A 12,429-nucleotide genomic window follows, 5' to 3' on the forward strand; every position below is an offset into this window, starting at 1 on the left:
CCTACGGGGGCGGGACTTGGGGAAGGCCAATGGGCGTTGAGTGGCGCGGCGCTGGGGTGACAGAGCGCGTGGGCGAAGGGAGGGACGGCGGCCGCTGAGGGTCAAGGGGCGGGGGCGGCGGCCGGCGGCTACGGTGGCCGGGAGGGATGCTGGGGCGGGCGGCGGTGGCGGCGGGCCGGGGCCTGCGGGGGCCGCTGGGGGCGGCGGCGCGGCGGCAGCGGAGCGGGGCGGGCAGGTGAGGGCGGGGATGGGGCCGGGGGCTGGGCAGGGCAGGGCAGGGCAGGGCAGGGCAGGGTAGGGCTCGGCTCAACGTCCACCCTCACGGCCTGTTCCTCCGCAGCCCCGATGGTGGCTCCCGCAGCGACCGGGCCCCGAAGATCTACACGAAGACGGGAGACGCAGGTAGTGCCCGGGGACGGTGGGGGGGAGGGTGGACGGACACACACACACGCACGCACACACACACCGAGGGAGCTCCGGGCCTGGCCTCTGAGCGCCTCCCCCGGGCCTTTCCCAAAGGCTTCTCCAGCACCTTCACCGGGGAGCGGAGGCCGAAGGGTGACCGGATCTTCGAAGCCCTGGGAGCCACCGATGAACTGAGCTCGGCTATCGGGTAACCCCCTGCCCCAGGACCCTCTCCCGCTGCCGGCCGTGTCCTGCCAGGCTGGACGTGCTCTCCGGGGAACTCGCCACCAGCCCAGGGAGCTGTGGCCCTGGGCAGGCCGAACCCAGGCCCTCCGCATGCACAAAGGCCTAAGGACACTGTCCCAAACCCCCTCTGTGGGGCTCTTCTGGGCATCCTCTTCCATTAAGGACTTCTCTCCCAGCCCCACCGCCCAGCAGGAGGGAAGGGGACACACTGGGGACCAAATTTCTCGGAGGGTTGCACTGACAAACAGCCAGGAGTGTCCAACCATTCTGTGTTTTTCATGTGGAAAAACATATGCACAATTGTGGTAATTTTTTCATTTCCAGCTAACTCTGTGTTTTGTTTTGTTTTTAAACCTAGGCTTGCTGGTGAATTTAGCAGCGAAAAGGGCCACACATTTGTTGAACAACTTCACAAAGTGAGTATTAATGATAATCCTCAGCCAGGGCAGTCACTTTGTGGTATTGAAACGTAGTCTTAAGCTCTTTAATTTTAGACACAGTACTCCCACTGACACACGGGAATTTAATAAATTTAGTATTAAAAAAAAATAAATACTTAAGACTCTGACCCTTGATCTACCAGTTTCCTTCTTGGTTATAGAAATGTATTTCTTGGAGAGTAATCGAGTGATTAGTACTGTTACTTTACACAGTCACAGACACAAGTCTTGTCGTCACAGAGCCTCAGATTTGAAATCGGGGCAAAGTAACCACGTGGGCATGGTGGTGGGAGACAGCTCCCACCATGGCAGTCTGTGAGTTTTGCTAATTAGCTTCACTGTGCACAAGAACATTAGCAGAAGGAGCTAATGAGAGACTTTAAAAAGCTTTCCCAGTCTGCCTCTCGAGTATCCCGGGCTGTGGAGAGGTGCCCCTCTTGGAAGCGGACGTGACATCAAGTAAGCGCTGTCTGCGGCTGTTTGTCACTGCCTTTTCTCCAGAGGTTACTGGTTCGGTGTCCTACCAGCAAAAGGGATTATATGAGCACTCCCCAGTCTGCTTTCTGCAAAGTCAGCCAGGGTGGTTTAATGTGCCAGTGAAAACAAGTACACACGCTAATCTGGCTTCTCATAAAGCAATTAGGGAGCACTTATCTGATCCCCCCTGCCAGCAGGCTGGGGGATGATGAACAACAAGGGTAGGATCTTCTTTAATCAGCACAACCAGCTGTCGCCTCCCAGAGCTCGCCGCAGTTGTACCGGAGCATCAAAGGCTGGTTAATGAAAGCGCTTCTTATTTTTGTCCTGATTGCCACATCTAGGTCCAGTGCATGCTGCAGGATGTGGGCTCCAACATCGCCACGCCTCTCTCCTCGGCCAGGGAGGCTCACTTAAGTAAGATCCATGGTACCTTTCCTGGGATAATGGTTCTTGAATCACAGTTATCCTTCTAGAGTGGCGCTGGGGAGGCTGCTCTGGTATGTGGTGGTTGGAGCTTGCCCAAGGGCTGCGTGTCTAGGCGCTGAATGAAGTCACACACGGTCCCACAAACCGCTGCCTTTGTGTGACCCCAGCGATGTAAGCTGCCCTGAGGCGCTGCCCCAACACTGACACCCAGCCCTGCTCCAGCAGGAGGACTTTCTTGGGATGCTTCCTAGAACTTACTGATCCAAGAAGTATGAAAGCAGAGCTCTGTCTGAGGACTGAATCACTTCTGCATTTCTTTTAGTTGATTCTTCTTTTCCCCTCTGTAGAGCGAACGTCTTTTAGTGAGAAGCCTGTTCTGGAGCTGGAGCAGTGGATTGACAGCTACTCGGAGCAGCTTCCTCCACTCAGAGCTTTCATCTTGCCAGTAGGTACTGCTTATGCCTCTCACCGCCTGGAGAAGCCTCGCTTTGTTAGGGCAAATCTGCTCTGCCACTCACTGGGGGAAAACAGGTTGTGAGGCCGTTATTTGCATGGAAAATACCAAAAGAAAAGCAGTGGGAAGAACCCAGTTGAGTGAAATTTCCGCATCCTACTGCATTCAGATATCTCTTCTCAGTTGCCTCACTGTAACGTAGGGTTCCGTTGCGTGTGTGTGTGAGATGCGATAAGCTTTGCTGCAGTTACACAATAAGGTGGATGCTGTATCTGCCGTTGGCAGACACTGACGCGCTGTTTCATTGTTGTTTCAGTCGGGAGGTAAAAGCAGCGCTGCTCTCCATTTCTCCCGAGCTGTCTGCCGCAGAGCTGAAAGGTGGTGAGTGTTGGCTGGAGTGTAACAGAATAAAATTGATAAGAGGTGATCAGAATGCTACAATGAGAGCAAATCCTTGCAGTCGGAGCAATCAACCGTAGCTCTATCGCGTTCGGCTGGAGCTTGAGTCAAGCTTCGTATGTTTGTGTTAATCAAATTCCAGGAGTGCAGTCGGCAAAAGGCAAGTCTCTCTTCCCTCCCCTGATCTGGGTCATCCGAGCTAAGGACTTCAGAAGGAACAGACAGGTTTATGTTGAGATGCATCTATGTGTTCAGCTCGTTTCTGGTTTGCTAAATGGAGCACATGGAAGCTGGGGCACTGGCAGGTGTGAGATCCAGGGAAGCCTTTAGCAGCTTAAGATGTTGCTGCCCACACCTACCTTGTCCCACTTCTCTATTGGAGATGAAAACTCCCCTGGTAAGGTCCGTAGGAAAAAAAACACCCTCATTATGTAAATCACTTCCCTGCAAAGTCTCCTGTGTTAGCCTGAACCTCCTCATCGGCAGTTCTAACTTGCTGGGGGTTCTTTCTTGAAGCCGCTGATGTGCAGGAAGATGTTTTTGTGGACGTGCTGTGCTGTGAGGATTGCTGCTCTGACGAGATGCACTGAAGCAGCCTGATCTTCAAAAAACTAACATCGCAGTCGGTGGTTTCTTGTCAAAAGAAAGGTAGAAAGGGCTGTGCATCAGCCAGGAGGCAAGAACAGCTCTGTTCCCTCAACAAAAGAAGGGTCCCTGTTTACCTGCAGAAAAGGGTAATGATCCTGCGAACCATTCAGCGATACCCACCGATGAGTGTCCTTTAGAGGAGTGGAGCTGCAGCTGCAGCCCTCCAGAACGGTTACAACTGTTATTTGCATCCTTTAGCCCTCACAGATTCCTCTTGGGGAAGGGGACAGTGTTCGCAGGTGCTGTGGGGAGTTAGAACGGGGACTCCAGGTGAGGTTGGGGTGTGAAGTCGGTGCTGCAGCAAATCGCAGTCCTTTGCATTCAAAGCTAGACATTTTCCTTTTCTTTTTCTAGCGTTGTTCCTTTGGTACAAGCAGGGGAAGCAGATCCAAACGTGGCCAAATATTTAAACAGGTAAAAAAAAAAATGAAATCCCAAACCCTTACTCTGTACTACCGGAGTGTGCCTGGTGGCGTTCCCTTAGTCTTGGGATAAAACTGTGGGGTTTTGCCTCTCAAGAAGCTTTCCTTCTAGAATAAGATTTCTGAAGTTTCAAGAAGCAGCTCGTTAAAAAGTATTCTTGCGAGGCCTGTGTGTTTGCAGACCCTGCTGGGGTGCGGAGGGAGCGGTCGCTTTACTTATGGAAGGTCATTCTGGAAACCTCTTCTCGTGTGTGTGGTCTCCCTTTGCCTTTTTTTACCTGCTGTTCTTGCTCTGTAACCGGCTGTGCTTTGCTGGGTAGTTGTGCGTTGCACAAACACTCAGAGTGAGAAGTGATTTCACGGCTTTTCCCTTGGTTTCCAGACTGAGCGACTACCTCTTCGTTTTGGCACGTTACGCTGCAATGAAGGAAGGGAAGGAAGAGAAAATATATATAAAGCCTGAAGCGTAACTGGGAGGTGGAATGTTTGTTTCCTTGATCACGGGAAGCTAAATCCAGCGGACTGCTCTCCCCCATCAAGGAAGGGAAAGAGAACGAGCTTGGATTGGAAATGGGAGCTGCCAAGAACTTCCAGCTTAAATAACTGGGACCTTGTTCATAAATACTGTGAGGAACACAGCTGTTCTGTTCACTGGGCCTTGCGTAACACCGCGGCGATGGCACCAGAGGCACTGTGTGCCCTGGGTTGGAGTTGAGGCAGGAGACTTCAAAGAGCTACAGCTGATTTCTAGAGAGGTCTTCATTTCCCTGGGCAGCGGCAGGTGCTGTGGAAGGGATTTGACAGGACTCTGAGGAATGAAGAGGAGAAAACAATCAGCTTCTCTTTGTAAGTCATAACGCTGGTACAGAACAGCGACCGTGTAGAGATTCAAGAACTCTGTCCGCAAGCTTTAGAATAATAAATGTGATTTACTTGTACCAAAGGGCCCTTAACTGTCATACTTTAATACTGAGCCCAGCGTGCTTTTCTTTTTTTAAGTTGCTTTCAATCCATCAGCCCCAGCTGAAGCTGAGCTGTGTAGATTTACAGGAATGCAGGAAGAATTCTTTGGCTCTGGCTGCTTCTCTTTATGCACGTGAAGAATGTCTCTGTGCAAACAGCCCAGCGCGTTCCCTGCCAGGAACGGGGCTCACGCAGGACAGAGGGATTAAAGGAGGAAGGGCCAAATCCTCCAGGTCATGTGCAGGTGAGATGATTCCGTGATTCCAAGCTCTCTTTAGGGAGCCGGGGGTTAACTCCACGCAGAGCTGCCCCTCGGAGCACAGGGTTTGTGTGAGTTTGGTCACAGCATCCCCCTCTGGCTGCAGGCACCAGCTGAAGGAGCAGAGCCCTCCTTTAGCTGTAGTATCTCTCTCCTGGGGACCACTCAAGCCACCGAGTTTGCAGATAAGGAGGTTGTGATGAGTGGCAGGGGCCTGGCGCCTCCTCAGCTGACAGCCAGAGGTGGGAGAGAGAGGCCAACACCTAAAGGGGTTCGTATCTCACAGGCGTTAACGTCTGCGTCCACCTTGGGAGCGTCACTGTCACGGAGCCCTCAGCAGAGCAGATTAGAGCGTGTCCCACAGCCTGGGGAATCTGGCCAGAAACACCAGGATAGCAGAATGCAGACCTCCAATGGAGAAGACACCCTCTGTTCAGCCTCCCGATGGGCTGAAAACTGCCCAAAAAACATCGCCAGTGTGTAAATATGTGCGCTAATGGCCAGCGGAACGAGTTAACACCTTCCTACCCACGTTGCACAGAGAATACAGACAATTAGAGCTTTACAGTTAAGTCCAAGCCGCTTACAGCTTGGAGATATAATTGGAAAGACACGTCCGACATGGTGGTTTAAGTCTTCCCCTCCTCATATGGAGGAGCAGCACGGAAACCTGTGGGCTGGGAGGTGATAACACCTCAAGGTGCTTGTCCGGCGCCGAGGGTGTGACTTTTAGTGGTGGGAGCTCTCAAGTCAGTCATGCAGCTTCCTCTCCTCAATTATTTCAGTAGAAACAACCTTAAACTTGCTTCCCAAAAGATTCTCGGGCTTTTGTGTTAACTTTTTAATCAGAGTGGGGTGAGAGTGAAGAATGCCTAGCGCTAATAGACACCGTTGTCTCATTATTCACCCCTTCTTTTTTTTTTTTTTTTTTTTCCAAACAGATATTTCATGGCTATTGTTAATGCACATTTTTCACAGAGTAATTTTCCGAGCCTTAGCCTGTAACACATCCCAATGACAAATGCTCTTGATTTGGACTGTACCGTCAGCTGCAATGTCACATCAGACATTTGCTCAATGCCTGCTCCAGACAGGCCATCCAGTTTTATGATAGCTCTGTCTCAGTGATCACTACTGAACCTTAAGAATCGCGAGGCTTTTCAAGTTTAATTGAATAAAATTCTTTGCAATATAAATTCTTCATGAATGCTATATAAATCAGGTCCAGGATGGATTTATAGTATTTTTTTTTTTTTTTTCCAGCTGGGGGGAAGAAATCTCACTACTGTTTTGGGACCAAAGCTAGTATTGTTTTGATTGCAAGGAGAAATAAATTTAGCCACTACGCTTTAACATGATGTAGAGATTAAAATTTATTAGGGCACGCTCTGCTTCCAGCTCCCTTCCCTCCCCTGTGCGGTCGTTTCTGCAGGGCTAAGGCAAAGGGAGGCTGGTGCCAGGGGTGACCCAGTTGTCCCAGTTAAGCAGGGACAGTGGGACAGGGTTTGAATTTAGGAGCAGAGATGGGACTGAGTGTGGTCCCAGCCTCATGGGACCTTTCCATCCCCAGGGGAGCTGCTGGCCATTGAGCTGCAGCAAGATTTGGGAGCAGAGATGGGGCTGAGTGTGGTCCCAGCCTCATGGGACCTTTCCATCCCCAGGGGAGCTGCTGGCCATTGAGCTGCAGCAAGATTTGGGTCCTCAGGCCCCAGCGCATCCTCCGCACTGTGCTGGGAGCAGGGGGACAGTGGTGGGGGGGACACTGGGGCTGCAGCAAGGACCTTGTGCACCGAAGAAGTTGAGGTGGCATCTGCTGCCGGTCAGGGGGCAGCGTGCAGTAACACATGAGAGGCTGACCAGACGGCGGGCAGGAGGGAAGCGTCCCTGAAATGAAATACAGGCTTTAAAACAAATAAAGCTCCGTTGCTGTGGGTTAGCAGTTGTTTTTCCGAGTCCTTTGTCCCCACCCAGCAAATCCAGCCGTACAGCATAGGGATTCCGGTGCCTGCACCTCATTAATATAATGGGAGGAAGGCAGATGCTTTGTCCGTGCTGACCGTATGCAGAGCCCAGATACATTCCTGCCTCGCAGGGTTCCTTATTTATGATTACGTGGGAGCTGCCAGCACAGACATATGTTGCTAAGGGTCGTTTATTCTTGTTTGTAAAATGTATGGCTGCTCCTAGCTTACACACTGTCAAAACTGGAAGAACTGGCCCCAAAATCTCTTGCTGCATGATTGGATCAGATGCCTGTACATCTGTTAACGCTGTAGGAGCTGTAAAATGAAATAAGTTTCACTATAACTCAAGCACCTCTATTACCGCCACGATGTGTAAGCAGCAGAGCCGGCTGCTGCTCTTGCAGAAATGACACAAACATACATTTTGCCAAGTCATATGTAAATTTATACAAGGCAGCGTTTCCTCCACAAACGCACAGAAGGGAGGACTCGTGCCTGTGTGCCCCCACCTCAAAAGGATGCTCTGGGCACCCCCCCAGCCCGGGTGCTGCAGCTGAAGGGTGAGTTTTGGGGTGCAGGGCCCCAGCTATGGGGAGCCAGCAGCAGTCCTGCGCTCCTCCTCTCAAGCTGGAGGAGCAGAAGGGACCGCATCTGCCAGTAGGTCAAGTCCTCTGCGGTCGCAGGCCCCTGGAATACCCATTTTGCCTGGAAGGGCTCAAAAAAAAAAAAAAAACCCTTCCCCACCCAAATCAGTGCGGTCAGACCTGGTTAGAAAAGGGTGGGTGTGCAGTTAAGGGTGCCCCAGGGTAAAAGCCACCATCCCTGCATCAGACAAAGCAGATTCAGCCCATTTCATAGAATCATAGAGTGGTTTGGGTTGGAAGGGACCTTAAAGATCATCCAGTCCCAACCCTTGCCCTGGGCAGGGACACCTCCCACCACACCAGGTTGCTCCAAGCCCCCTCCAACCTGGCCTTGAACCCCTCCAGGGATGGGGCAGCCACAGCTTCTCTGGGCAACCTGGGCCAGGGTCTCCCCACCCTCACAGCAAAGAATTTCCTCCTGAGATCTCATCTAAATCTCCCCTCTTTCAGTTTGAAGCCATTACCCCTCATCCTATCGCTCCACTCCCTGATAAAGAATCCCTCCCCAACTCTCCTGTAGGCCCCCTTTAGGTACTATAAGGCCGCTATAAGGTCTCCCTGAGGGGGGAGGAAAGGGCTGTCTTGGTCCCCTCAGCTCTACCTTTGCTGCATCCAGCAGAAAGTACCCACCTCTGCCCTGTCCCCACTACAGCTGCTCCACAGGGCATGCAGAGATGGATGGTACAGCTGGTGCTCCAACCACCCCAGGGTGAAGGTAAAGCTGCACAGGGTCAGTATCGAAGAACTTGACCTTAAAAACAGCCGAAAAAGCACGTTTCTGAACATCCAGTTAAGTACCACTCACCCAGGAGGCGGCAGGGCCAAGCCAGTGCCACGCAAGCCTGACCACTCCATCACCCGTTCAGGTCACCATCGCGCTGCAGGAGCTGCCGCGTGTCTCGGTAAACGTGAGCAAATGCGAAAATAAGCTGCAGGATTAACCTTTTCTCCTTCTGCTCAGGGATGCAGAGAGCTCTCCGTGTTCTTCTCCTTCTCCATCCGAACCTGCAACAAGCCCTGGCATGGAGGGCCGTGGCTGGGACATCACCACTGAGGAAGCACCAGCCTCCGGCGACGTCTCCCGGCTCCACATCCAGCCTGTGCGTAGTCCAAGCACCTCAGCCACCATCGAGACCTCACCCTCAGACAGCCCCGAGCGTAGAGCCGGCCCCGGCAAGACCGTTGCCATCCTGGCTGGCCACACGGTGACGGAGAAGCAGGCATTTTGCAGGCCTGGCTGTTCGCTGCCAGCTTTCTGCCTTGGCAGCATCTGCTGTGGGGTTTCTTTTTGCTGTTTCTGACAGCGCCATATGCCTCCGTGTCAAAACAATGGCGCTTGCACACTGACTGGGAGCCCTCTCCCACGGGGCTGGCCCCAAGCACCGCGTTCCCGTGCACCGTCGGCACGGCAAGACGGGGCAGGGAGGGCTGCGGCACGGCTCCGAAGCTGGAGGGGTGACCGGTCAGCAAAGGGCTACGCTGCCAGGCACCAAAGCTGAGGCACAGGCACAGCTCCTCACCCCTACAAGGGTGCTCCCAGAGCCAGGCGAGGGGAGAAACGCGATGCCCTTATTATTATAATATTATTATTAACAACAGACTCCATAGAATCATAGAATGGTTAGAGTTGGAAGGGACCTTAAAGATCATCGAGTTCCAACCCCCTGCCCTGGGCAGGGACACCTCCACTAGAGCAGGTTGCTCAAAGCCCCATCCAGCCTGGCCTTGAACCCCTCCAGGGATGGGGCATCCACAACTTCCCTGGGCAACCTGTCCCAGTGTCTCACCACCCTCACAGGAAAGAATTTCCTCCTAATATCTAACCTAAATCTCCCCTCTTCCAATTTAAAACCATTACCCCTTGTCCTGTCACTACATCTCCTGACAAAGAGTCCCTCTCCGGCTCTCCTGGAGGCTCCCTTCAGATATTGGAAGGCCGCTATGAGGTCTCCCCGGAGCCTTCTCTTCTCCAGGCTGACCAACCCCAGCTCCCTCAGCCTGTCTTCATAGGAGAGGTGCTCCATCCCTCTGATCATCTTTGTGGCCCTCTGCTGGACCCGTTCCAACAGGTCCATGTCCTTCCTGTGTTGAGGACTCCAAAGCTGGACACAGTATTCCAGGTGGGGTCTCATGAGCGCAGAGTAGAGGGGTAGAGCCATGTCGGCTCCAGTCCTCATTAGAACTTAGAGCAGCTTCTAAAATGCCAAACTCAGCCTTGCCCCACAAACCCACCTCTCCCCGTGCCTCTTCTTCCCCAAACCAAGAGGTGCCAGATTCCTTGGGGCAAAGATGCCACATTGGCCCCACTTGCCATCCAAACCTAGTCCTGGCCCTTGCAGCAGAGCCTCTGAAGGCTTTGCTACCAACTTCCAGCTTCTGCCTGCAGCAGAGCTCCTGGGAAAGAGCCCTCACTTGATGGGACATCTGCATTAAGTGCATGGAGACAGGGGCTGCCCTGCTCTCCTGTGCTGGGGGATCTTGCTTGGCTTTCCAGTCTGGTTTCCTTTCCACCAGTGGCCCAAGCTGCCAGTCCCAGTCAAGCAGAGACATGCACAGAGCCCTGCAAACCCCAGGCCCTGTCCTGGGCCGGGCTCAACACCCCCGGCATCTAAGGAGCACCTATGTTCTCATGAAGGACCAAAGTCACAGGTCCCTGCATACCCAAACAGGACTTTCTTCAAGCATATTCCAAGATGCCAAGAACAAATCCTGCTTCAAACCACCCCACCAGGTCCCTCGGCGCTCAGAGGCACTTGTGTCACCATCAGTAGTGCCCCAAAGAGCCCATCTTTCAGGGGCACCTGAGCACATGTGCCAGGAACCAGCCTGATGAAAGGGATTTCCAAGGGACCAGCAGCCTCCAGCCTCCATCCCCGGCCTCACAGTGTCCTGGCAGAGGTACCCCAAAGCTCTGCTCTCCCCTCTACCACCTGCTTTGAGGGAAAGGAAGAGGAGACACCCAATCATCTTACTCACACCAGGTTTATTTTTTCTCTTCCCTGCATTTCTGATGCAAGGGATGTAACCAAGGTCTCCAGAGCAGCGAGTCTTCTATAGAAAAAATAGTCATTAATCTCCCGTGGCAAAACCATCCCTGCCCTACAAAGAACACCCGCGCAGAATCCAGCAGTGCAGGCAGGGACCCGTACGCCCTCGCAGCCTTCTGCTCAGGTAAAAACGTATTAAAGCCTCCCAGTCGTACAGAAATCAGCTACCCGAGAGAAATGTTGGTGCATACCCAGCCACCAGGGCGTTTACCAGACAATCACATTTTATACATCAGCTACAAAATCGGATGTAGTGTCTCAAAGTGCAATATTTCCAGGTTTGGAGGGCCCCGGCTAAGTCTGCATTAAGATCTTTTCTAGGAATTGTACTCCTGAGGAATAAAGGAAAAAAAAAAAAAAAAAGGGGGGGGGGAACAAAGGTTTTATTTCATTGTGTTCAACAACTCATTTCATTGAACAATCTGTTCAGACACTGCGTTGCCCTAGAAGTAAAAAAGAGACCTTGTGTAGTATTTTAAACTACGATTGGTACAAGTCAGTGCCTAAACCTCTCAGCTACAGTCAACAACTGGTTAATGCTGAAATGCTCTACATAAAAAAAAAAAAAAAAAGAAATCATTAAAAAAAAATAATTTACCGTTACCTTTAATTTCTCTGGACTCACTTAGTCCAGTACCTGGAATCCTGTCCTCACTAACACTTCTGATCCCTCCTGTTTAATGTTACTGAGCTGACACACAAAAAGGATCCCGACGTTGCTTTCCAGATGCATTTCCAGGCACTGGTTCTAAAAAAAAGGTTACTTCTCTGAAAACCAGCTGAAGCAAGACAGAAGAGACAGACGAAGCAAAGGCCATCTCTAAACTCTTGGATGAACAGTGCCAAATATTTTCCAACCTGTTTGAAATGTGCAACGTATCATGGCTAAGAGGGTCTTCCAAGGAGCCTCCTCCGTGTGGAGACCTGTCCTATGCTGAGCGTGCCAGGGGCTGCCAACCCCTGCGAGATGGACCACGAAGAGCCAGAGGATGAGGAAGGGCACGACAGTGTCACATCCTGCTGTGAATTGACAGCAAGGGCTCTGAGCCATCTGCCTACAGGGGCCAGAGAGCAGGGTGAGGACCATCAGTGCCACAGGAAGGCCAGGAGGGGAAAGGAAAACCAGGGGAGATACCAGCAGCCTCCGTGGGAGCTTGTTTTATTACTGAGCAGCAACAGGGGAAGGGAAGATGATGACTGGTTTTTAATCCTGTCCCAAACAGGAGAACTTTGTGCCAGAAACCCCGCAAGGACAGAGCAGCCCAGGAGGTGACAGTCTCTCCTCTCCCCTGTCCCAGGCCAGGCATCAAGGCTGGGAAGCTGCAGAGACACTTTCCAAGTCAGGCTCTGGACTTCACTAGAAACGGGAGGAAGGATCCACACCTTCCCAACACACCCCCACTCACACCCTTCCTTTCAGAACAACCTGAAAAAGCTGCCTGCTACAGGCAAACATCAACTGTTAAAAAAATAAGGCCGGAAAGAGACAAAGCGACCAAAATAAATAGTTTGGCAACAAAGCAAATGTGGCTGTTACACAGAGGCCAAGCCTTGGTGCGAAACACTACATCTCCTTAACAAAAGGGGCTGCAAACAAAGTGAAACTTCTGTCCAAGTAAGAGGAATTTTGCC

The 12,429-nt window shown here is 52.1% G+C and overlaps 1 protein-coding gene across 1 annotated transcript; it reads left to right on the forward strand.

Moving 5' to 3' along the window:
- The first annotated feature begins 89 nt into the window (after positions 1-89).
- Positions 90-4,865, forward strand: MMAB (metabolism of cobalamin associated B). Its single transcript, XM_074159670.1, has 9 exons — positions 90-235; positions 341-402; positions 520-613; positions 1,010-1,067; positions 1,913-1,985; positions 2,345-2,442; positions 2,768-2,832; positions 3,853-3,912; positions 4,303-4,865. The coding sequence occupies exons 1-9, from the start codon at positions 147-149 to the stop codon at positions 4,388-4,390; spliced, it is 687 nt and encodes a 228-aa protein (XP_074015771.1). The 5' UTR covers positions 90-146; the 3' UTR covers positions 4,391-4,865.
- The last annotated feature ends 7,564 nt before the right edge of the window (positions 4,866-12,429 follow it).

The sequence above is a fragment of the Numenius arquata genome, chromosome 16, assembly GCF_964106895.1.
Source record: "Numenius arquata chromosome 16, bNumArq3.hap1.1, whole genome shotgun sequence".
Taxonomy (NCBI): domain Eukaryota; kingdom Metazoa; phylum Chordata; class Aves; order Charadriiformes; family Scolopacidae; genus Numenius; species Numenius arquata.

Coding starts and splice junctions, on each gene's coding strand:
- MMAB (XM_074159670.1), top strand. CDS start 147: ATGCTGGGGCGGGCGGCGGTGGCGGCGGGCCGGGGCCTGCGGGGGCCG. Junction 614..1,009: donor GAACTGAGCTCGGCTATCGG/GTAACCCCCTGC, acceptor TTTTAAACCTAG/GCTTGCTGGTGAATTTAGCA. Junction 3,913..4,302: donor GTGGCCAAATATTTAAACAG/GTAAAAAAAAAA, acceptor CTTGGTTTCCAG/ACTGAGCGACTACCTCTTCG.